The 27256-nt window shown below is 36.5% G+C and overlaps 1 protein-coding gene across 1 annotated transcript in view; it reads right to left on the bottom strand.

The window, feature by feature from the left end:
* The window catches only part of LOC126268030 (integrin alpha-4-like), a 568589-nt gene extending 541635 nt beyond the window's left edge, over positions 1-26954 (bottom strand). Inside the window, exons 1-2 of the mRNA XM_049973452.1 lie at positions 26706-26954; positions 15976-16094 (exon numbers count right to left, since the gene is read on the bottom strand). Coding sequence (XP_049829409.1) covers positions 15976-16094; positions 26706-26881 — 295 coding nt within the window. The 5' untranslated portion in view covers positions 26882-26954. The remainder of the gene's footprint in view (positions 1-15975; positions 16095-26705) is intronic.
* Positions 26955-27256: the final 302 nt, after the last annotated feature.

Raw genomic sequence — 27256 nt, 5'->3', positions numbered from 1 at the left:
GGTCAGATGAGGAAAAGATTTTTTTTGTAAGTAATCTGTTGAGGGGGCGAGCATCCAGATGGGGAGCTGAAATAAAAAGGCAAAATTTAACTTTCAAGCAATTTGAAGAGACTTTTCTGCAGGAATTCTGGTCAGAACATGAGCAAAAACAACTTCGACGTGAAGTTCACAATCCCGAACCATACAACCCTCGGAAAGAAACTTTGCGTCAATATTTTGAAAGATACCTGGACAAAACACTTTATTGGTCAAAACCGGCCGATCTTGCCGATGTGATTAACACCTTAAAAAGTCATTTACCCCTGCATTACCGGACACAATTAATTGGTGTTCCGGAAACTAACATCAAGAAATTTCTAGATTATTTGAATGAAGTAGACCTTGTGTTTAGAGGAGATTCAGGGAACACTCCACATATTTATAATGCTAATTCCAACTCTCGCCAAAACAATTGCCATAATTTCAATCAAAATAACAACAGCGGTAACATGTGGAATGCAAACCCGCTTCCTCAAAATCAGGGGCAAAAATCACAACAGCCCAACTTCACACAATATTCGCAGCAATCTTGCGATCCCCGATTCCAAAATTCCAACAATTACAACAGTTTTGGTAATGGTCAATTTTACCGAAAAAGTAATAGTAATGGCAACAGACGCAATGGTAGTTTCAACAACAATCAGTACTCCAGAGGCAACAACAACCGTAACCGAAACAACAACAATCATAACAGACGTCAGGATGGAAGATACAACCCTGGTTATTTTGAGAGAAATTCGCCATATCAGCAGAATAATTCAAATTGTCAAAATTCTAGAGTCAGTTATCCACCCCCGCAGTGGGGAAACCCGAACTATACACCACACAACTACAATTATATGTTTCCGAATGCACGACACTTTGTACCAACAAACAATGCTAATAATCAGGACTGCGGTAATCAAACTCCACCGAATACCAAACATGTCCGTGAACAAAGGATAAATATTATTGAGGTAAGTGATGACCAAAATGCGTCGCCTAATAACGCGGCGGAAAACATGAGCAGACCGGCGTAAGCGCCCAACCCCGGTCGAGAACGTGAGCGCGGGCGCAAATAATCTTGCAAATTGTTTTTTGAGATTCCAAGACGGACACACTATGGAACATGACCTTCTTGCCGAGAATAATAAGTCTAGTATTAACGACAAAGTAAAGGTAACGGTTCAGGCAACTGCTGTTTTATCGTTAGAGAAATCCATTGTAGAAGTGTTATTCGACACTGGAGCGTCAGTAAGCGTGATTTCTAGTTCCCTGTACTTGGATCTAGATAAAGGTTCTAAACTTCCGACGTTTCCAGTGCAGAACTGCCGAATCATCGGTGCCACTGGAAACAAATCAAAAAATGTCAAATTACAAGCTCTTCTAACTTTTGTTGTTTCCAACGTGCATGTTCGTTATCATTTCCTTGTTGTGAATAATTTAACAGTTCCATGTCTTTTCGGCATCGATTTTTTAAATCAGTATCGAGCAGTGATTGACTTAGGGAATGGTATCTGTCAATTGACGGTTGAAAAGCAAAGAATTTTGATACCTTTATCTAAAACAATTAATAACAACAATTCTTATCGGGACGTACGTCACTTGAAAGTACAATCTGTGCCCATCACTAATTTTTCTATGACAGACAATTGCAATTCTTCTTACAATGCTGATAGTAAAACTCTGTGGGAAAAGTGTGCCTAAGCCTACCATCTAACTGATTTGCAAAAACAGAATCTGTTTCACCTTCTTCAACAATTTTCAGTAGTCTTTCAAGATAAACCTGGTATCATACGTGGGTATGTGTACAAGATGGATGTCAAACCCCACCTAACATTTTGTCGTACACACTCCAATATACCGTGGTCTAAAAAACCAGCGGTTATGCAGGAAATTAACAGAATGCTACGTTGGAAAATCATAGAAAATTCGCACTCGCCGTATTGCAACCCTTTGTTGTCAGTTTCGAAACCCGATGGAAGCGTGCGTCTTGTTCTCGATGCACGCGAAATCAACAAAATTATTATACCGGTAAATACTCGCCCTGTAAATCTGGACGAACAACTCCTGAAATTTCACAACGCCAAATTTCTGACTAATATCGACCTACGATCGTCCTACTACCAGGTTCTTCTACATCCTGAATCACGTAAATATACCGCATTTTTGTGCGAAGGACGATCATACCAATTCCGTGTTTTGCCATTCGGGTTACGAATAAGTGCAGGAATCTTTATCGAGGCGCTTGACGACGTCCTCGGGCCAGATTTACTTTCACAAATCACTCCCTATGTGGATGATTTAGTTGTGGCGACTGCCACCTGGGAAGAACATGTCGATCTTCTAAGACAAATTTTGATTAAATTCGCCGATGCAGGCGTGACAATCAATTTGGGAAAATCAAGGTTCGCCCGACAACAGATTAAGTTCCTTGGCCACATCATCACGCGGGAAGGCATCAGGCCGGACTCTAAAAAGACTGAAGCAATTCGCAACTTTCCTGCACCCCGAACCAAAAAACAACTTAAAGCATTTTTGGGTCTTTCGTCATTTTTCAGAAAGTTCGTGACACAGCAAGCTCTTAACAGCCCACATCTTCTAAATCTTCTAAAGAAAAATTCCCTTTGGCGATGGACTACAGAATGTCAAGCCGATTTTGAAAAAATTAAACAATCATTAATCCACGCACCACTCCCCTGTCATCCGGACATGTCAAAAGACTTCTGCCTATCGACCGATGCGTCATCTTATGGACTTGGGGCCTTTTTGTTTCAACTGTCTGTTGAACATGATCGAACAATAGTAAAACCTATCAGTTTTGCCAGTCGCACCTTAACTGAATGCGAGAGATCGTATTCAGTTACGGAACGCGAGACCCTTGCAATTATTTGGTCTATGCGAAAATTTCAATATTTTCTCTGGGGAAAACATACACGCATCTATACAGACCACCAAGCTTTATCATTTTTACTGTCTTGCAAATTACTTCATTCCCGGCTCACTCGTTGGTGTTTGTCGTTACAAGAATACGATTTCGAAATTATTTACATCTCCGGCGAAACCAATATTGTTGCGGACGCTCTTTCTCGTCTTCCGCACGATGCGAAAAATCTTTCAGATTTGCATGAGCAGACTTCCGACTTTAAGGTCATGTTAATGTATGAGTAATCCTACAACCGCTACTATCACCGAATCTGCAGGGATTTTGCACAGTTACAAGATGCCGATCCTAGGTGGTCTACAGTAAAAACAAAATTATGTCAGAATTCAAATTCTAATCTTCAAAATTACTACAAGATCAACAATGGTGTACTGTTTCATCGTTCCCATCTCGTGTCAGAGCGTTGGTTGGTATGTTTACCGGAAGCTTATGTTGACGACTTCATTTTGTTCACCCACAAAACCTGGGGACATTATGGCATTAATAAATGTGCCGCCAAGATCCTACGCTTCTGCTATTTTCCTAACATGCGACGTTGAGTCCTGCAGGTCATTCGCAAATGTATCATTTGCCAGAAGGCAAAATATTTGAACAAACATGCATCAATTGAATTGCATCCCATTCTTCCAAAGCAACCGCTTGATTTGATTTCCGTAGACATTGGCGGACCCTATCCACAATCCCGCGGTGGTGCTGAATACATTTTGGCTATATTGGACGTTTTTACTAAGTATGTGAAATTGTACGCCTTGCGCACAGCCACTGTTGCGGCTATCATTCGACGCTTTTCGGCCGACTACCTAGCCCGCGTCGGAAAACCTGTCGCATCGTACTTTACGAGTGCAAAGTGGAAATCATTTCTGCAAGATTCCGATATTAAACATGTTCTTACTTCCCGATTTCACCCACAGGGTAACCCCGTTGAGCGAATTTTTAAAGAATTTAATCAATTTATGCGCATCCATTCTTCTACAAAACATTCGAAATGGATAGAATACCTCGCTCCGTTCGAGTACATTGTGAACAATTTGCCACATAGTTCAACCGGATTCTCACCTGCCGAGTTATTATCAGACGAACCAGAAAAAAAAAAAACTCATGGTCAAGTCCCCTGCCTAAGTTGTCTTCGAACGATATTTCTTTGCAGGAAAAGGTAAGGCAAGCTGCCATTACCCTGGCACACACTGCGGAGCTCCGGAAGAAAAAATTTGATAAACGGGTCAGACCGTCACGTGTGTTCGAAATTGATGATTTGGTATTGCTCACAACCCATCCCAAATCTACGAGGCTAAAACGTTTGCTTAAGAAATGGCAATTAGTTTACTCAGGTCCATACCGGATCGTCGATATTCCTCACCCTGGATGTTATTTATTAGCATACCCTACAACACAGAAAGTTAAAGGACTTTACGCCCACCACCACTTAAAGCAGTATGTAAAGTAAGAGAAAGAGAAAGGATGTGCTAGTTACAGCTAAAATGTTAGTGTTAATTGTTAGTCAATGCAAAGAATCATAAAGCATTAAACTATAGCAAATCTACGTTAAACATTACATGCAATCCAAGAACTATTTAATCTACATTATATTTACTATGCTACGAATAATTTGACTACTAGCCAAGGACAACGAAGTTAGCGACCAAACTTACTCCTTAAACAGGCATTTTCTAGAACAGGTAACTATGTACAAGAAAAAAGATTTTATTATGTTAATAACTGTGATGAATTTGAGAGCCACCAGAATGCTATACTATACGCCAGCATGAGTGAATGATTGTGCTGAAATGAGTGTGAAAGAATGAATGTGAATTTTAGTTTATAAGGTAGTTTTTATGATGATGATGAGGTTTTCGTTGTGTGTGAGCCAATGATGCCACCACATAGTATTATTTGATGATTTGCGGTTTATATTGAAGCTGTTCTATGAGAAGAAAGGTGAATATTAATTATATGAAGCTGTATGAATGAAAACGATACGTGTGTATGAATACTGATAGATGTTAATGAGAAATGATTCGCCGTGTAGGCAATAAAAAAGGAGAAAGAAAAACTTATTTGGTATGTGCCCTATTTAAAAAACCATTATCTCACGCTTGGCATAAAGAGTTTGTGTGCTCTCCATCGTAACAAACGTAAATTTTGTACATAGGTCATTGTGGAGGAAAAATGTTTATCAGCCACAGCGAAATAAATAATCTGCTTACGTAGCGAATAAAAATTGCTGTCGTTATAGAATCTCATTCTTTACACAGGCTAATTGTGTAGTACCATGCATGCAGGCTGCCTTCGTAAGATTCGTATTCTACATTTACGAAGGTCGTGTTTAATGGTTACGAACTTATGAACTCACTAACATTAACACTATTTAAAAAAATGTGTTTATCCTGTGAAGTAATTTAGGTGAAATCTAGCACTCATTACTTGATACTGTGAGGACATGGACATATGTATTTGTGCAAGTGGGATAGTATATAAGTTATGCAATTTTATGTAGTTCTGTCTGGACCAGAGTTAAGAAAATGCGACTCTCATAAAACAATTGCTAGGATACGAAGTCTCCCGCTCTCTGCTCATGTTCTCGACCAGGAAACAAAAACTACACGACTACCGGTACGACGTACAATTCACGATTACAAGAAAACATACTTTGGTGTATGAGATTTTTCTTTCTCTTTCAGCAAAGTGGATAAGTTTTTGAAGATTTGTGTGTGAAGCAGTACGACGCAACTGTCTTCGTGGACACAGCGATTTTCTTGTCTTTATGGAAACTAAAGCGCATTCATTTTCCTTTAACTACAGGAAATTCATATATTTATTTTACTACGTGATACTCACTAAAGTACACCTCTTATGGAAGGATCCTATAGTCATTTATTAGTACGTTTACTGACCGAATTTTTTTCAGGAATATAAACTACCGTGTCATTAAGCGCGTATTTACCTAAACATGACTGATTCAACGAGTGAATTAAACCATATACGGTACTCACATTGATTCTTGCAAAAATCTTTGACTGATTTACAGGAAGTGATTGACAATGATCATTGAATTTCTTTTTGCTTAAACAGCAATTCGGATCAACTTTAAAGGATGAAACTGAATACAACATGAATTGGCTTAAAGTCAGTGACACTTGCGCAATGGCAAAGTTTATGATGCATACGTTACGCAAACAGATACACTATTCGTCGCACACATGTGTGAAAACACTACTGTATTGATGAAGATTTTGTAAATATGAATATAACCCAATCCTTCTATCTTGATCCTACTCCCACCTCCTTGCCCACTGCTGGACGATGGATAGTGGGGTAGTGAGGTTTTTGCACTATTCTTTTGTATATTTTGTCCATTCATAATTTGCAGCACTTAGGGTCTCTCGTCGAGTTTTGCAGAATTCTTGATGGCAGATGCCATAGATTTCAATATTCTGTAAAGAAGGAGATAGTACTCCGTTAGTGCTCATGCACAGCAAGAAATAGATGGCACAACCTGAATTTCGTGTACATAAATATGTCATGTCATGTCTAATTGTAAAATTTTGTAAATGTAAACAACTAGCAATCTCAATATAAATCTGAATTTTGTAAAGTTTCACAGGACACGACTAGCAAAACATGTCTAATTGTAAGTTTTTGAAGATGTAAACAACTAGTATTCTCTATATAAATATGAATTTTGGGAGAGTTTCACAGGTCACGACTAGCAAAGTATTTCAATGGCTATGTAGCAACTTAGCTACGAAGAAGTTCATTTGTATTATGTATATTGAATTTCATGTCTATAGTAGGTAATCATTTTATGTATATGTACATGTCCATTTTTTCTATGTAATTTTGCACTTGCCTATTCAAAACTTAAATGTCCTCTTGTGAAGGCTACACACAAAACAGTCTTACTATGTGCACCTAATATAAAAGGAGAAAAGATGCAAAGTGTAATTTTGCTCGAAAGTGAAGTGTCTGTGAAAATGTGTTCTCAGAAGGAACAGGACGTCGAACGTCCCTTCTGAACAGTGTAAAAAAAAAAAATCAAATAGTGTTGATAAAGAGAAATCAACCAGTCAAGAGTAAAAATATGATAGAAAAGTGTTTTCCGTACAAAGTGATAAGTTTAATCTCAAATTCTACGATAAAGTGCAATGATGCGTATCACAGTCGTATCACAGTGATCCCTACCTTGGAAAGTGCTTGGAAGTCTGCGTTGTACGGTCTTCGGATGCGGCTACCAGTACTGTCGCGTCCGTCGTAAGGGGTGGCGCCGCCAGACGTGTCACCGCCTATTATACCTCAACAGCGGACCCGAGCGCGAGGCTGTATGCAGTGCCGCGGTGCGTGGTGGATGGACCACTTTATCAAAATTACTGCACTCGTGCACGCACAGCCACTCTTAAACACCAACAATACTGACATGAACTTTGTTGTCATTGACAACTTAAAACCAAATTGTATGACCTTTTGTGTTCTTTTGTCGTAAGCAGATTCATTACCTATTGTCCTGATGTGCAAACTGTAAAGTAAACAAAGTTGTGGTGCTGTGACTTTTACTGTGCTTCGCACGACGCACCACACTGAACTGAGGCAAAGCATAGTGCTCACTGGTCGACACAATAAGAACTGTGAATACAGGGTAGCAGCTATTGTTTTAATAACAGGACTGCCAACGGTGCAGGCATCTCTCTAAAAAAAAAAATGAATCATCCATTGATCAATTTCAAAGTGGCTATTTTGTAATGTGCAACAATTTATGTATATTTACTTAAACGTTGTACTTTAGGCTATAATTCTTTATATATGTATGTACTTGTCATATGTTTGAAAATGTTGTATAATGCTGGTGCAAACACTGCACAACCTTGTTCGTCAACTCAAATCTGGTACTGCCGCGAAGTTTGAAAAACTTACGCACCAATAGAGGGGGCCGTGTGGCGATACCTGTAAGACACCGCTAGCCCACGCCTCTCGCGGTGTGCATTTAACCCCATTTAAATGACGCGCCAAGCGCGCGCCCAGCGGCTGTACGATTAATTAAATAATCGGCGTGCTAATCACAGTTGAAATCTCTGGTCCAGAGGGACGTGAAGAGGCTGTGGTCCAGAGAGAGAGTCGTCAGTCGAGTCTTGTTCAGTCTTAAGAGTCAGTCGAGCTAGAAAGTGTCTTGTGAAACGATCATTCTGTGGATAATATTAGTGTGATGATTTCTTTTATATGTGTTGTGTTGTCTTCTTCGATGAGTAAAAAAAAATATAGGTAAAATAAATTTTTGTGATGTCCATCAATAAGTTCATTCCAGTAAAAATAGAACCACTTCCCTTCACCTTTATTCACCCTTTTTTCTTTCTTTCCTTACAACAAAACAAAAAATCACCACCCTCCCTTTTATTTTTAATTCCGGACATCACATGATTATTCAGATTTTGGATGTTCTTACATTAAGATTAAGATAGATCAGTGGGAAGGGAACTAGTTGATTGATACAGGTTGCCCAAACTGTGGTATATATGAAACATTTAGAGACAAGATCAAGTATAGTAAGAACGTTGTAGAAATGTCTATTGCACATGTAAAGATAAGACGAGCTACTGGTAAGCAAAGCAAATATGTAAAATCTCAGGTACTTTTAACACTTAGTATATAGACAAAATCTATGAACATGGATTTTTAATTATACCTAGTCTAGAAGAAAATATATCCTATGTTTGTAGATTTATAAGACTATATAATTGTGTTTTGTTTGTCTGGAATGTAGTATGGAAGATCATGAAACTTCTAGAGTTCTATCTTATCCATTGATTGAGTTTAAATCTATCTGTAGATTCATAAGACTATATAATTGTGTTTTGTCTGTCACAAATTTATGTTATTATTAGTCTTCTGTCTTATTCATTGTCTGAGTTTAAATCTATCTGTAGATTCATAAAACTATGTAACTGGGTTTTGTTTGTTATCAATTTAGTATGTAAGATAATGTGATTTTTAAAGGTCTATCTTAACTATTGTAAAATCTATGATACACTATACAATTATGTTTTGGTAATAAATTGGTGCTTCAGAATTTGATACATATATGCCATGTGACTAAATGAGTAGATCCTTTTACAATTTTGAAATAGGACAGTACTCATAATGTGTGCTAGTATCTTAGTGTACCTGTGTGGCATGTCACCTTGTTAGGTCCTTTTTTTGCATTTAACTCTGATTATTAAGGGTTTCATATGTGACCACTTTTTAATCACACCTGACATAAATCCCATATAGCTGACTTTGAAAAATGAATAGGGAGAGCATATCTCATTTGATTGCATAACATATTTAGTACACAAAACAATTTTTCAGGATTTGATGTGAATGCTAGACAGGAAGTTAAGTACCCTTTGCAGTGTGTGATGAGAACTCTAGGGAGGAAAATGAAAGATGTGAACATATCCATTTCCCACACTGCTCTGTGTCTGTACCCTGCTGCTCAAATTGGCTTACAAGAGATCTTAGGTGCTGGGTAATGTACTCGAGCATCTGTCAACTACATCTGCGTTGTGACTAATATTTGTGAATTGTTAGCCAAAACCACTGAAAACAGTGTTATTCAGCACAAATGCATGGTTTTTTTTTTTTTTTTTCAAGTAGAGGAATTGACTTTCCAATGCACTATGTAATTTTTAATTACTTATTTATTTACTTTGTATTCCTCTGTCAATTGTAAATGAATCTTCTTGGTCTATGTGTATGTGGTTAGTGTGTATGGACAGTTAGCAAATAGTGTGGAAGACATCTACTAGGATAGACAATATAACAAGATGTATACATGACTGCATTTGTACTCTGATTTTGGTCCTCAAGCTACTGGATTGTGTCATCATTCGAAGCTAATTATGACTATGTCCACCTGTATTTATGTTGAGTATTGCAATATTGTATCTGATTGGGACTTGAGTTGTGCACAGACTCATGCTTAGCTCTGTTTTGGGTACCTTGGTAATTGCAACTGTGTGTGTGTGTGTATGTGTGTGTGTGTGTGTGTGCGTACTCAAGGTGAGCATACATTGATGCTAGATGCTTCTTACAATTATTCTTTGCATATGATTGAAATTATTGATATGATTATGAGCTTCATTCTTTTTGTTGCATCAAAACATTCTTTGCTGGTTTGCAGTTGGTGTGGTTTGGACTCATGGGTCAATCCCCACAATGTAAACTTAGGCCCTAACACTTTTCCACTATTTTGTTCCTTCTTGAATCAACATATCCTTAAATACTCTGGTTTACATGACTGATTGCTTTTGTACTATATCCCTACTCATGACTGAGTATATTCTTTTGCTTTGTACCCAGCATTGTGAGTTTTTCGAGTCAGCTCACGTGTCTGAAATTTTTCTCTTCTCTTTTGTGGATTCTGAAGGTTTGAATGTATGGACGCTAATTTACAATATGTAATTTTGGAATTTACCTTGCCTCTGTATTTATTTCTATAGTTTAGTGTTGCAATGGTGGAGTTTTAACCTTGTATTATTTGTCTTATGACAGCATGTTCCACATGTCTGAAAATTTGAATGCAATATCCTGATTATGACTTGTACAGTAGATATTTTTCTTATGTTTACTGTAATATGTTATGTATCATACTTCTTCACGTGTATATTCTATCTTTTGGTATCATTTTGTAGACTATAAGGCAAACGTTATAGTCTGACACAAAATACTATAAACATACTTTTTCCAAATTTTGTGAGGAGATATTGTAATGGGACATGCTGCTCTGACATTACCTTCCCTTTTAGAAATAGCCGATACCAAAACGTATTTTGTATCTTGTATAGGTTAAAATTATCGCAGCTGTTTCACTAAAAGAATTTCATATGATTTTGTATAACATGTGTTATATTTCAGGCTAAAATGAATAAAAAGAAATCAATTTGTTTCAATCAATGTGGCTAAAACTCTTCTTCTAGAAATATATGAAATTATGAGGTATCTGGCATACCTAAAATTCATATTATTAATTGCACAATCTAATGCTAATTATTAAATTTTTTTCTGGATTCATTTTCAAGATTATGATATAACTTGGTGAAGATTCTTCTTTCGGTAAGAAAGTTTATAGACTCTTTGCTTTGTAAACTCTTTGGAATATTGTGAGTACTGCAGAATGTTAGGAGTAGTGGGCATGCCTCTGATGGAAATGGACATGTTTTTAATTCTGTCAATAACAGTATAATTGTTGGTTTTATGGAAATGGCGATTGTGAAGTCAGTGTGATGTAGAAGAATGAGATAAAATTAAACAAAGTCATAGCAATTATTCAGATCAACTGGAACCACAAAATCAAAATTTCACCCTCAAAAATGTACACCTAGATGTGAGAGTTGCAGCCAACAATAAAAATGAAAATGAAGGTAGTTAAAAGTTATACTGTTGTGTATCTTATGCATCTTGAAGCTTTCAAAACTTTTTCGCAGACTGATAAATTTAATGGTAATGTGTGGGAGGGTAAGATTACAAATGGAACCATACATTTACTCCAAAATCAATTACACAGCTTAAAAATGAATTTTTCAAGTGCTATGCTTACCTACATTTCACAGTTATGAGACCTGACACATTGCTTGAGTAATCAAGGTGAAAATATTTACACCTCTATGGTGATAACAAGGTTGTTAATGATGTTACCCATGAATGTGTGGGAATAAACACATGCTAATCAACAAACATTAGATAATTTGATCTCAAGTTTGTTGATGTGAGAAAAACTCTAAATCTCCAGTAAGATACAAAGGGGGAGATGCATCTGGCAGGTAAACAACAGAGATACAATCACATTAAGAATAACCCTCACCTTGAATATAAACAGGTATATATTTCCCATGTAATAAACCTGTCCATCAGACAAAAGGCTGTAGAAGATTTTGCTTCAAATAGAATAAACTTGGACATTGTGCAAAAAGATTGCAGAAATCCTATGTGAAAAAATCAAGGTCAGAGGCAATGTAAATGGAGAAGAGATGTACTGTTAAGCAAAATTCTCTCATCAGCATCAGAGAAACAAGTGGTTAAAATGAATGGTTTTAAATTCTGGTCCTACAGATAACATGTGTAATCAAACTGAATGGTTATAAGTTACAATCCAAATGAGGGTGAAGTCCCAATCTCTGACAGCAGTGGTAGCTTTAATCCATCAAAAGGAAAGGGTGACATAAAAATTTTAGCCTTTGATGGAAAATGATGGAATGAGAAACATCTGGTGAATGCTTTATACATGCCATGGACTCTGTTCAATTTATTCTCACTTGGAGTAGCTTTTGACTTGGGAATAACATTTAAATCTGATGAGGCAATACACACACTATCAAGGGAGAAAATGTTGTTTTAGTGGGAGTTCACGTAGAAAAATTTTATAACATGAAGTTTGAGATTCCATTGAGTTAAAAGTTACATTATCCAGGCAAATATGGCCACTAAGATAGATTTTAAAATATGGCATGAAAGACTTACACACCAACATTTTTCCCATGTAAAAAAGTTTTTGAAGGACATACAAATTCAATCTGAGGAAGAAGATAAACTGAGGAAGAAGATAAAAGCATATTTTTAGGATTGCATAATGGGATTTTTTTTCCAAAAAAAGTGACTCAGAGCCAGAAAAGACAGTTGAGTTGATTAACAGTAATTTTTGCAGTTATATACACGTTAATTTAGTTGGTGGTTTGTGTTACTTTCTTTTGTTAAAAGATGACTATTTTCATTTGTGAACTGTATATTTCTTAAAACTTAACTCTAAAGGGGGCAGACACTTGAAATTTCATAAAAACCATTGATAAGTGAGCTGAGCATGGAATTAAATTGAGCATAACTGATCCAGGACTAGAATTTATTAATTAAGAAGTGCATAAAATAATGCATTGGATAATGCATAAAGAAACCAGTAGTCTACAGCCCCCAACAGAACGGTGCAACTGAACACGAGAGTTGAACTTTGTTGGAGATTTCATGAACATTTCAAGTTAACCAGCTGCAAATATGATTACGAGCTGAAACCATAGATATGTCCATTTATATAGTAAACGGAACACATACAAGTAGTGTTGATGGAAAAACACCTCACAAATATTGGCCAGGACTGGAATGTGATGTTGCTGAACTCAGGATATTCATACAGATGGTTTATATAAACAATCCAAAGAACAGATAAGATTCCAAAGCTGAAAAAGGTTTGCTGGTTGGATGTGATACAAAGCTGAAAGGATATTGCACTTACTTCTTCAGAAAGATCATGACACTGTTTTCATTGGTAAATTACACAAGGATTGTATACCTAGGAAAATTATAAAGAAAGATAATCAACTATTCCTAATATCCTAGGCCATTCAGGACATACAGCCTACTCAAGAGGAGAGCCTGAATCAGGCACAAGAGGAGGAAACTAAATCACTTGGAGATAATCTAAATTCCAAAATTAACTGTACTAAAGAGTAAGTCAATGAAGATTACACAAAATCTGTGTAGTAAATAGGAAGAAACTTATTAAACAAGGCAAAAATGAAAAAACCTATTAAAAATTCCATTCTTAATATAATCTCTGCGTGTGTGAGACAGTGTTGTGGGCCTGTCTCTTATAAAGATGCAATGGATTGTGATAACTCAAAAAACTGGAAGAAGCTAATGCATGTGCTTAATCTTAATGAAATACACAAAATAAAGGATTTTTGCACTGCATGCAGGCACAACAAAAAGACTGATAAAGTGGCCCACACACACACACACACACACACACACACACACACACATACACATTACCACTGTTTATAGCCACTGATGCCAATCTGATTGAAATGTATGGCAGTCTTTTTGTTATGCTTGTCTGCAGCTCCACATCTTCTTTATAAGGTGAGCAGCATACTACCATTTTCACACATTTTCATTATTCCATCCTGGAATTTCCATTGCTAAGTCTTATGACTGAACCCCCAGAAACAAAGAAAACAGATGCAACTGTGGATAGACTTTACTAGAATATTTCAACAGAGGCACAGCACTGACTGCACTGAAACCTTCAGTCTTCAGTCCAGGGGTAAGGTTTGACTCCATTAGAATAATCTTTTCTGTCACAGAATCCAAAACCTTGAACATGAGGCTGTTCGATGTTGAAACTGCATTTTTATACAGTGAAACTGTGATACTGCAGTGTATGTGTAACAACCAGAGGGCTTTGAGGCTGGTACCAAAAAAGTATGCTAAGTGAAGAAAAATATCTGTGGACTCAAACAAGTATGGAATCAATGATTCACCTATGTGCTAAATAAAATTGACCTGATAGCACACATGCATATTCCTGTGTTTTTGTAAGTGATGAGGGTGGACTATAGACCATTCTAGCTATTCACATTGATAATCATATGGTTGTATCAGGGTCTAGAGAAGTCATCACTATGTTTCTGAATGCGTTGGAGGAACTTGATGTACCTAGGAGCTGTGTTAGTTATTATCTAGGTTTGCAAATAGAGCAGTTTCAAGATGTCTCTATCTTCTTAAACCAAGACACATATGTAACAGCTATGTTGGAAGAGTACTACATGGGGAATTGCAGCGTTGCAGCAATACCTGTTCATGATTGTCAAATGTACTCTGAGCTGGGACTCAGTTCAAAAATTAACAATGTACAATACAGTCAAGTTGTTGGAAGCTCGTTCCATCTTTCAATGGTAACTAGACTTGATATCATGCTTGGTGCGTACATTGCTGATCAGCACACGGAAAACCATAAAGGACACGTTGGAGTGCAGTGAAGAGAATCTTAAAATACCTGATGAGAATAATGAAAATAGTCTCTTATGCCTTATATTCTCCAAGGAGTTTATTCATTTGTTTTTAGTGGGTCATATTATGCAGGAGGTGTGCTTGTTCGAAAATCCACCACAGGTTTTGTTGTCAAACTTGGTGAACCCACCATAATTTGGGTCTCTCAGAAGAAGACAATGGTAAAATTGTCAACAACAGAATCAGAATATCTAGCTTCCGGTTAAGCCATAAAAGAAATCATATTGATCCAGTTATTTTGAAAAACATTATCAAACTAAGAAAAATAACAAGTACTTTGCATATATATATTCAAAATACCATCCAGTTGTTCAAGACTGCTGACTATTATAAGTGAAAAATCACACATTAATATGAAGTATCGCTTTGTATGAATAAATTCAATCGGTAACTTGTCAGCTCTGCAGATCAACAATCTGATATTTCCATTAAGCCCCTCAGTAAAACTATGTCAATAAATTAAAGTAGCTGATTTCTGTTCTTGATGCCAAGAACTTTTGAAACAAAAGACAGTGAAAGTGTTACTATTTATTAATTGAAGTGGGACTGTTGTATTAATCAATTAAAATATTCTATTTTGTTTGTTTCTCTGATATTCATACTCCCACTTTTGTATTTGGCTCACTTTCAAGCTGCATTTACTATGCTGTCATCTGGGACATACATAGTGAAATTATTGATTAAAGACTGTCTTTCTTCTTGTAATATGTATGTGACTGTGTGCAGCACATGACACATTTTGATTCTGTTTAGCAATAAAACTTTGTCATTACAGCACAATGAGGGTAAGTACAGTTTTACTGTGACTCCTTTAACAATTATTTCAAGGAGGTATTCTGATGAATATGAAAATTTACAATTAAAAGTAGAGATAAATTAAAATCTTTAATGATAATAACATGAGACTGGATCAAAATGTAACTTATCTTTAAAAAACAAATAAATGTTCACTACTCTTTCTGCTGATTCAAAGTTTGGAGTAACTTTTAATTGTTTTATAATTACTATATTTTTCTTTGTTCTTCTCTTTGTCTATCAGCCATGAGGCAGGAGATTTAGTAATAGACAGATCCTTTAAAAGATAATTTTTACTAAATGCCTGAATGTATTGTCCAAAAATATATTTAATACTAAAATAAAAATTCACTGCAAGTACTAATTTCAACATGATAATTTAATATTACAGGTCCATTAAGGAGTTTTACCTGTGCCACTGAGATTGACTTCAACACATGTTTCTCCAATTTGACACTGATAAACAATGCCAGGTTCGCTCACACTTCTGTCATGTGAAGAATTTCCTCTAGGAGCTCCAATCTGGATCCTAAACATGGCATAATTATTAGATGGATTGCTGATTTACCTACTGCATATGGACTTTCATAGAAAAATAACATGTCATGTATCGTATGTTATTTTTCCATTAAAGTCCCTGTGCAGCAGTTAGAATTAACTGTACATTACAAACTAGCCCATGAATCAATAGCCTAAATACAGAATTATCAGGGCCTCTTCAACTTAGTAATAAAGGCAAAAGGGAAGGAATTGTATCACATAATTATTACCATCCAATATCATCTGTGCTAATAACCTGCAAAATGTCTGAGTACTGTGTATGCCATCACTTAAATCAGTATTTAGAATAAAATTATATACTAACGGTCACACAATGTGGCTTCAAGGCTAACCATGCCATCATCAGAGCAGAAGAAATACTTTGTGTTGTTGCTGCTGTGGTCTTCAGTTAGAAGACTGACTTGATGCAGTTTTCCATAATACTTTATCCTTTGCAAACCTCTTTATCTCTGAATAACTACTGCAACCTACATCTACATGAATGTGCTTACTATATTCATCCCTTGGTCTGCCTCTAGAATTCTTACCTCCTCCCCTCCCCCCCCCCCCCCCCAACTGCCAATACAAAAAACTTCCCTCCATTATCAAACTGACTATTGATGCCTCAGGATGTGTCGTCACCTGACCCCTTCTTTTAGTCAATTTTTTAGCTAATTTGTGCCATACATTTCTGTTTTCTCCAATTTGATTCCTTACTCAGCCAGCATGTCTAATCTTCAGCATACTTCTGTAGCACCACATTTGATAATCTTCTATTCTCTTCTTAGGTGAATTACTTATAATCCATATTTCAACTTCACACAAGGTTACACTCCACACAAATATCTTTAGATAAGGCTTCCTAGTACTTAAATTTATATTGGATGCTAACAAATTTCTATTTTTCATAGGTGTTTTCCATGCTATAGGCAGTCTGCAATTTATATTCATGTACTTTGGTCATCATAGCTTATTTTGCTTCTCAAATAGTAAAACTCACCTACTCATTTTAGTGCCTCATTCTGTAATCTAATTCCCTCAGCAGAATCTGGTCTAATTCACCTACATTCCATTACCTCCGATTTAATTTTTGTTGATGCTCATTTTATAATCTCTTTTTAAGTCTCTATCAATTCCATTCAACTACTTGGTAAACCTCATTGTTTGTATTTCTTCTCACTGAAATTTAATTCCTTCTCAATTTTTAATGTTAGCTTTATTGCTTGTTAAGTGTGCAGATTAAGTAACATTTAGGATAGGCTAAAAGATTGTCTCGTTTTCTTCATGGTTAGTACTTCCTTTTTATGTCCTCCAATTGATGTAACTGCTCTCTGGTTTCTGGATAAGCTGTGACCTTTCAGTCTCTATATTTTATCCCTGCCACCTTCATAATTTCAAAGAATGTACTCCAATAAACTTTGTCAATAGCTTTCTCAAAGTCTACAAATGCTATAAATGTAGGTTTGCCTTTCTTTTCTTCAAACATACATCATAAGATCAGTATTGGCTTGAGTGTTCCTATATACTGATGTGTCCCAAGAGCAGTTTCTATCAGTTTTTCCATTTTTCTGTAAATAGCTCTTGTCAGAACATTGCAGCCATGACTTTCGTAACTATTAGTTTGACAATATTATGAAAAGGGTAGTTGCTACTGATCATATGGCAGAGATGCAGAGTCACAGATAGGCACAACAACAAAAAAGAGGACTTTCAGAAAGAAAAACTTTTGGCCAACAAGGCCTTAGTCAGAAATAGACAACACACACCCACATGCATGCATGCACATGCACACATATGTGCACGCGCGCACGCACACACACACACACACACACACACACACACACACACACAATGCCACTCACACACACATGACCATAGTCTCCAGTGGCTGATGCCAGACTGCTGTAGTAGTGGTCTGGCTCCAGCTCCCAGAGACAGTGGACTTGTGAGTGAGTTGCATTAGCATGTGTGTGTGTGTGTGTGTGTGTGTGTGTGTGTGTATTGTCTAGTTTTGACAAAGGTCTTGTCAGCTGAAAGCTTCCTTTCTGACAGACTTTTTATTGTTGTGCCCATCTGTGGCTTAGCATCTCTGCTATGTTATGAATAGCAACTATCCTTTTCATAATTTTCTTACATTTAATCCTGGATTTTTCATTGTTTGATGCTTTGAGATTATTCACACCTGTCAGCCATTGCCTTCTTTGGAATGGGAATTGTTACATTCCTGCTGAAATATGGGGGTATTTCATCTGTCTCAAATTTCTTGTATTCCAGGTGGAATAGTTTTTTCATGGCTGTCTCTCCTAAGGAGAGGCTATTTTTTTTACCTACACCTTTCAGTGCTCTGTCAAATTCTTCTTGAAGAATTGCATCTCCTACTGTACATTCATTTACTTCCTCTTTCCTTTCTATAACATTTACATCAACTTAATTTCCCTAGAGTAGCCCCTCTATGTATTCCTTCCATGTTACAGATTTCCCTTCTTTACTTAGTTTGCCATCTGAGCTCATAATATTCATATATTTGCTTCCATTTTCTTCAAAAGTCATATCAATCTTTTCCACAGGACATGATTTTTTAAATAAGGACACCATATTTGCCACTGACTGCAGAAATTATGTATTCCACACTTTAACTTTTCATTTTGTGTTGAGGATACAACTGGCTAGCATTACCAAAATAATACAGGAAGCTGTAATTGGTAATTCAACTATTATAGCTGAAGACAGCTCAATATTAGGTCCACTATTGTTCTTCATACATGTAAACATGTAAACATGTAAACTCGATTTAGTTCTCTCTGCAGATGACACTAGTACTGTAATCAGTTCAAGCATACATACAGAAACAGAACAGATGCCAAACAAAGTTCTTAAAAAAATCACCGATTAGTTTTCTGGGAATGGTCGCCCCTCAAATTTTAGAAAGACATAACATATTCAAGACAGACACAAGGCCCACACCTACCACAGTAGTCAAGTTTATATGCCAACTAGCTCTGCAGATGATGAAGACATTGATGAAATGTATGATGAGATAAAAGAAATTATTCAGATGGTGAAGGGAGATGAAAATTTAATAGTCATGGATGACTGGAATTTGGTAGTAGGAAAAGGAAGGGAAGGAAATGTAGTAGGTGAATATGGATTGGGGGTAAGAAATGAAAGAGGAAGCCACCTGGTAGAATTTTGCACAGAGCCCAACTTAATCATAGTTCAAGAATCATGAAAGAAGGTTGTATACATGGAAGAAGCCTGGAGGTACTAGAAGGTATCAGACAGATTATATAATGGCAAGACAGGGATTTAGGAACCAGATTTTAAATTGTAAGACAATTCCAGGGGCAGATGTGGACTCTGACCACAATCTATTGGTTATGAACTGTAGATTAAAACTGAAGAAACTGCAAAAAGGTGGGAATTTAATATTTATATCACCAATGAACATGTTGATGAGGCTCTTCTTGGCAGTCACTGAGGAAACACTGGATGACGAGTTGTGGACTATGGCACATCAATCATGTCTCTCATCTGGACTTACAGGTAATATCTGAATAATTTCAGGGATTGAGGGAAAACGTTGAGAATGCCAGTGTTTCTCACAGAATTATAACTAATCTGAAGATCTACAGCATTGTCAAACAATTGATGTAATGACCCGAAGTCAAATAGTAAAGGGCATGAAGCAGAGACAAGACAGGGGTCTTCAACATATGTCATGGGGTTGAGAACTGTACTATCCCCTGAATGTCTCAGGCATGACACTACATATCAGCCTGATTGCTACCCAGGTAACTTAATGTGTGTGGGTTGCATGCAAGGGTTTATTAGATTAGATGACTCTCTGTCCAGTCCAAGAGACCTCACAGTACTAGAAAACAACCCCCCCCCCTCCCCCCAAATTCCTCCCAAAAAATGTATGGGGGAACAAGTGAATGTAGGACTCAAACTCTGATGGATATGTACAAATGTAATAATAATAATAATAATAATAATAATAACATGTCTTTTAAATGGGCAACACTTTGGCAAACTGTGTGTCCCTAACCTACCTCAGTTATCCAACCAGGGAAAGGGCACCTACAGTTCAACTTTTAATCTGAACCGTGTGTCATTTCTTTCTTATGATTCCTCACATAAGAGGTAAAGGCTAGGTTAACACAAAGTATGAAAAATCCATAGTCAGTGTGAGATTTGATCTTACGATGGTGCAGTTTCCATTGACAAGCTTTACCACGAGACCACTAGGCCTAACATGTATACACATAGTTAGTCAGAAGCTTTTGATGAGTGAGTTTGTGAGTATGAAAATATGGGATAAATGGCTGCATCTTATGATTATGTTGACTTAGAAACTTATGTTCTTACATCAGCAACAGAACATACACCAAAGTATTTCACATAAATTTCAACTTGATATAGCTACCCATTCTTAAGAAAAACAGGTCTTAACATACAGCTGTATCTTTTGATGACACTGGCTTAGAAGCTTAAATTTTTGACCATCGATCTTATTATTTGACAAAAATTTCTTTTTGAAACCTCTTTCCATGCCTGAGAAAAAGGGATCTTAAAAGAGGGACAGACAGACAGATGGACAGCAAATAGCACAAAAAATATTTTGCTTAAGTGATTTATTAACAAATTAACTGTTTTTTTATTTTTTCCTTTACTTTTACTGTGAAACATTGTTTTGTACCAAATGTATGATTTTAGGTTAACAGGAAGCACCCTATACATTTTGATGAGTGAGTCTGTGAGTACTAAAATTTGTGACATAAATGTCCATGTCTTTTGATAGCAATAACACAGAAGTTTGAAGTTTTTACACCACCAACAGATGATAGACCTCAGTATGACACATAAATTTCAACATGAGACCTCTAGTCATTTCCGAGAAAACGAGCTTTTAACAGATGGATAGATGGACAACAAAGTGATCCTATAATAGCTATATTTTTACTAATTGTGGTGCAGAATCCAAATACGTTGAGACTATCACAGTCATAGTGAGACTGTCAAAATCCTTGTGTCAAGGACTAACAGATTTGCAAAAAATTGATAGGTACTGAAGCTGGCTAAAACTCAAAGTTGACAGGAGTGAGGTTTTAAGAGTAAATCTAAAGCTATGTCAAAATGTTAGGCTAATGGAAAGTGGAGGTATTTGTATTCGTTACAGTAAACAAGAATGTCTATTCCAATAAAGTAGAAACTGAAGCTGCATGTGAGATCATTTGGGAAAGTCTCAGTGTCAAGGGTGGTAATATACATATAAAAGTATCCACAGATTCGTCCTGCAAAATACAAGGTCAGTCAGAAAGGACTTCCCAACTTTGGAATGATATAGAACTTTACTGCAATAAATTACATAACTGGTAGATGTGTTACTCTGTGGCTTTTACAGTTTACTTCTTCAGTTAGTATTGCTAGGATGGTTAGCGCATGTCCATACTGTGGACAGATGCAGGAAGAGCTTGCTGCAGTTCTCAAAGAGCTGAATGCACTTTTGGTTATGATCAGTCACTTCACTGCAAGTGAAGTGTAGCAATCAACAAGGATGCTGACTGCTGTATTTCACCTTGCCATTTGGTAGCCCTGTGAGATCTAATCATCAATGAGTGACATCAGGTGGACATTGTATACCTGAAGCAACTTCCTCACCAAACAGAGACCATTATCATGGCAAAAAGAAGTGTCACATGGTATTGGCATGATATCTTCTAGAACTGACTATTTTTTTCCATTGTACTTACATGAAAGGGAAAATGTATTAAACCACCCACATCTACTCTCAAATGTTACTAGTTAGTGTGGCCAAAAGTCTATGAGGCATCACTTAAAATCACAGGGCCCCATTCCACAACATCCACTTGTACTCCATAAACACTCTACAGAAGTAGAGAGAAAGCAACAGGAAATGTGAAGAGAAAAATAAAGACAACCTTCTGAAAGCTACTGTTTTCACTTGAAAACAGTGAAAACAACTCAACAGATACTGATGTACATATGAATCAATCAAAATGCTCCTCTACCATTTCATCTAAAAGCCAGTGCAGTTCAACCAGGTGAAAAGAATAGTAGAAAAGAAATGCTCACCAGTAAATGTCTTACGTCCTTGAGTGGAATTCAGAACTGAAGTAGAGGTGCTAAGAGTCCTAGAACAGGGAAGGACACCCGACAGATGCTGACAAGAATTTAATTTAAAAGATTCTTCTGTTTCTGTGCTAAGTTTACACACTCTGCAAGAAGGATGATCATGCTAATGAGAGACATAAAGAGATGTGGCCATGTTAGCCAGTAGGACATACCACTCCATCCCTCATCATCCTTTTAAAAGCAAATACAAATTCTGTGGTTTTTTTATGTGTCACATAAAATCATCATTTGCTTTGTATATCTACTGCTATATGGCCCAACTGAGAGAGTGAATCTTCAAGAGCTGATTAAGGATCTTTCTCATTTGAACCTTCCTGGAAGATAAAAACTGTGTAACAGTCCAGGATCTGAACCTAGAACCTTGCCTTCAATGGACAATATTCATGCTGACTAAACTACCCTTGTATGACTCACAATCTACATTTACAGTTGTACTTTCACCAGGGCCGCTCTTCTACTTTCCAATAAACTTCACTTGCTGGGATATTGTTCCTGGAAAAAAGGTTATTGCAGAGAAAAGATTTAGCCGAAGTATTGAGGACTGATTCTGGAATGAATCTACCACTTTGCAGCAGAATGTGTGTGGTTTCAGAGCTTTCTGGAAGATTGAAACTGTGTGCCTGGGCTGGGATGGAGTTTAAGCTTGACCCAGAATTTCAACACTCACAGAAAAACACTGTACACTCTGCAGCAGAATGTAGAAATTCCCTTTCTCATTACTCCTCCTAGTTTTAAAGACTGCCATACTCTATGGGAATTCACAAACACCTGCTTCAGGTGCCAAGAACTTGAAAATCTTGTTTAGTCAGAGGGCATAAAGCATTCTGAAGAAAGGCCAAACATCGCACTTCAGTTCAGCAACAGATTCATTTCCACTTTTTCACCAGACTTGGAGACACTGCTTGTATGAAGTTTTTACTGATCTCCACACAAGCTAACACTTCCCAATTTGGTTACATCTCCCAAAAAGAGAAGCCTTTGAAAGGAAACTGTGAAAATGTGTGTTCAGCACAGCAAAGAGGCCATTGGGCTATATTTGAATAACAAGACAGCATCCAGGACTGGGTGAGCCACATCACAAGTGTGAAGTACCACTTAGTTGAAGCATCTGGACTACAGACCTGAGGACAGCAGAAGAGGCATCCTGTACACTGGAAGAATAACAAATGTCACTCTGGCCTCAAGGATCGACAGGCTGCAGTGTGAAGCTTCAATTGCAGACCATTAGGAGAGAACCTAGCAGCTTTCCTGCAAGGGCAGACTCTCAGAAAATAATTAAAGAAATTTCAAATATGTTATGGAGACTGTCTTTCAGTTAGAAGAATAATTTCACTGTGACTGCAAGTGTATTGTAGTCAATCAGAAAGAAAGAGTATAAGTGCAGTAGCTGTCATACAGCGAAACAGTAATCATACCACATATTCATACATTACATGGCAAGAAATTGGAAAATACATCCACAATACAACTTAAAATGCATGGAAAGGCTGTGTGATCTACTAAAATGTTACAAAATAAATTAACATAAAAGCCAAAATTCTGCGATGACAAGCTTCAAAATTATTTAAATCAATTCAACCATGAGGACCTAAAATTTCAGCTTCAAGAATCAGACCCTTAGACAAGAAGAACTGAAGCAAGCTCCACAAGAAAAGAAGAGTAAACTAAAAAGCTTTGTAATCTTACTCCTTCCAGATCTTCAGGAAAGAATTTGCTCATTATGGACAAAAGCTGCAACTAGAAAGGAGGGGTGGATTACAAGTGTGGGTATCATCTGTGAATAATTGACTAATAATGAAGTTTTGTCCATTGCAAAGAGTGCTTTATTTTGTTATTTTTTAAAATTTATGTACTTTTATAAATTTTCGATCATATGGATCAAAACGCCAAGGGCTGCCTTAGATAGGAAACCAAACCAACAGTGACAATGTACTACCAATAATGACAGACTACAATGAATGAAAGTGAAGAGGACTTTATGAATACAACCAGGAATGTCAAAAAGAAAGGTAAATGCAAATTATTTGTGAAGTTAAATTGTTTGTGGATGCATGTTAGCTGTGAGCATTGAGAGAATCATCCCACCTAAACATCAGGTTGAAGCTGTTTGGAAAACATAGTGTCATGATACATGAAGAAGTCCATAACTGCCTCCTGCACATCCTTGTCTCGCAGGGATCGTCAACCACCAAGGGCTTCTTTATAGTACTGAAGGCATGTTAATTGCATGGGGAGAGATCATGACTTTTGGAAGGGTGCTTGTATCTCCAACTTGAATTGGTGTAACTTCTGTGTTACGAGTTTTGTGAAATGGGGACAAGCATTATTATGAAGCAGCAGCACCCCTTGTTGCACCATTCCACAATGGTGGTTTCCAACATATATGCTGTCCCATACACAATTTTCATTCTCTGATAGGTGCCTACTGGTGTTTGTACCTTGGCAGCCAAGAAAACAATAACAGCATGTTGGTCCTGTTTGGTTGCAGTTAGTTGCTACAGTTCATGTCTCCACACTTACTGAATATGTGTTGGAAAGATACAAATTCCATTCTAATTCCTTGCCTTCATGTTGGCACTTATATACCCACACTGGAGTTGCACTATGTTGCCTACACACTGCAGCAATGCTTTCAAATGGGAACTTTTTAATTTCTGCTTACACACACACACACACACACACACACACACACACACACACACACACACACTCACTCACATACACACACACACACACACACACACACACACATTCATTCCTCACTGAGATGTGAAATATAAATGTTCTGAGGCTTCATTACTGGAGTGTTCCCACCAGGAAAGTTTCTAAGAACTAAGAAAAATAATACTTCATACACAAAAAATGAAGGTACTTATACAGGCTGGCTCACAAATCATCAGTATTTCTGATTTGGCCTACACATGTTTTACAACGTACATACCAGGTGAGGAAAAGAGGAAATTTAATGTTGCTGGACTACTTTCTGGACTAAAATACCAGACTTCACATCATATACTTCTCTTGAATAACAGAAAATAATGGTCTAAGTCTGCTGCAAACATTTTTATCAGCATTTAGCATGATTAAAGTTGAATATATTTTCTCTGAGTAATGCAAAAATGTCACAATAACAATCTGACATACATGAGAAGCAAAGCATACCCTTTTTCATAGCATTAAGCAGCTGAACTAACCAAATGATTTTAACTACTTACCAATATCAACTTTTTCAAAGGCTGTAAATTCTGCTTAACACTAACTTCCTCTATACTGGTAAGTTTAAGACTATATTAAGGACTTCACTTTACAAGTATATAGATAGCTGACAGTGTTGCGTGTAAAGTAATATGAACACTTGCAAATATGTGTTGGATTCAAACAACATTTGGGAAGTGTATGGTCACAAACTGCTATTTTTTTCAAAGGGGCTACATTTCTGACGATATACATAGTAATAATGTAACTGGAAGTTAATATTGCCTAATGAGAAACCCTTCATTGACACCTTCTTCTAGTTAATATTTCACATTCCTCAAGGGTTTTATTAATGACAGAATGTATAAAGCAAAATGTAAGAATGAGTGAGTAAGGTTTCCTGGTTACAAGAAGAATATTCTGACTGGATAGCTATGATTTTATTTTTGAATAACACTTTGGCAGGACATATGCAACTGTATGTAGTCAATTTAGCGCAGTTAAAAATTCATTTAACTGTCATTATTCAGTTAACATGATTTCAGGAAGTCTTTCAAACATCTGTTTCTATTATAATGTAAAACTGTGCATCTTTACAAATGCAATATGATTGTTCGTGTTTACACATTACGTCACACAATTATAGTAGTAGTATAATTTTGTCAGCATTTATGTATTTATATTTTATTTTGTTTATTATTAGAATATAGACAGTATAAATGGTTTTAGATAAAAAGAAAAGCAAAGTGGAATTTAGTGTAGACAAAGTGAAATACAGATGTAACTTTTGATATTCAATGTTCATATTAAGAACTTTAAAATAATATTTGTAAAGCTTTGAGGAAAATATAAAATAATTTAATGAATACGATGTATTTTTTGTAGCAAATTCTGTAAAATGACAGAACACTGGTTATTAGGAACTCTCAAAGAATTTGTCTTGTTTAGGTATGCCTTATTAGAGAATATCTGTTATTAGAATCTTTCATAATTAATTTTATACTATAACATAATAAGAAAGGAAATTTTTGGAATGCTGTCAACACAACAACACTCCATCAGCAAAAATGCTTAAAACAATGTGTGGCTTGTTATTAAAGTAATAAAATCTGAATAGGTTAAAATTTGGGGAACAAGAAAGGAAATCTTACCTGTTACATCTTTGTCTGATGTGTTATGTTGCTCCTAAAATAACTTATGGTTTCAGTAATACAGAAAACAAAACAAACAAACAAAATGCTGTACTTACCAGTGCTCTTTTCCTGTGTGTATAACAACACTGTATCCAAAGTATGTTGCTCTTGATCGATTAGACATAACATCCTCATATACAATGGAATGTTTTGTATCAATATGCAAGCTGAGAACAGACATGACACTTATAAAAAAGTTAGTTGTTAAGATACAAAACTTTGACTGCAGCATTTCAGTGGTTTTTTGACTGGTAATGGATATTTAACACTTATAATAACATCTCCCACTTGAACCAGGATCTGTCAAGAAAGGAAGGATATAGAGATACCACATCCTTTCTGTGGCCAGAACAGGAAATACATGTAATGATGTGTTATCAGACCACATTCTATTGCATGCATTCCACATTGCTAGTTTATTGCAAAACATTAAAGGATCAAAGTCCCACTTGAAACATAGTAAATCTTTGAATGAATGTTACTGTATATTCAAATTACCACAGATTAAAACTAAGACCTTTGGCTTAAAATCTCTAACAGTAAATGTATATGATGAGCAAAAATGAGTATGACATGAATGTCTTAGTTGTGTGAACAAAGCAATCAT

This window comes from Schistocerca gregaria, chromosome 4 (assembly GCF_023897955.1).
Source record: "Schistocerca gregaria isolate iqSchGreg1 chromosome 4, iqSchGreg1.2, whole genome shotgun sequence".
NCBI classification, from domain to species: Eukaryota; Metazoa; Arthropoda; class Insecta; order Orthoptera; family Acrididae; genus Schistocerca; species Schistocerca gregaria.
The sequence above is the reverse complement of the archived record's forward strand: the minus strand, read 5'-3'. Positions and strand labels throughout refer to the sequence as shown.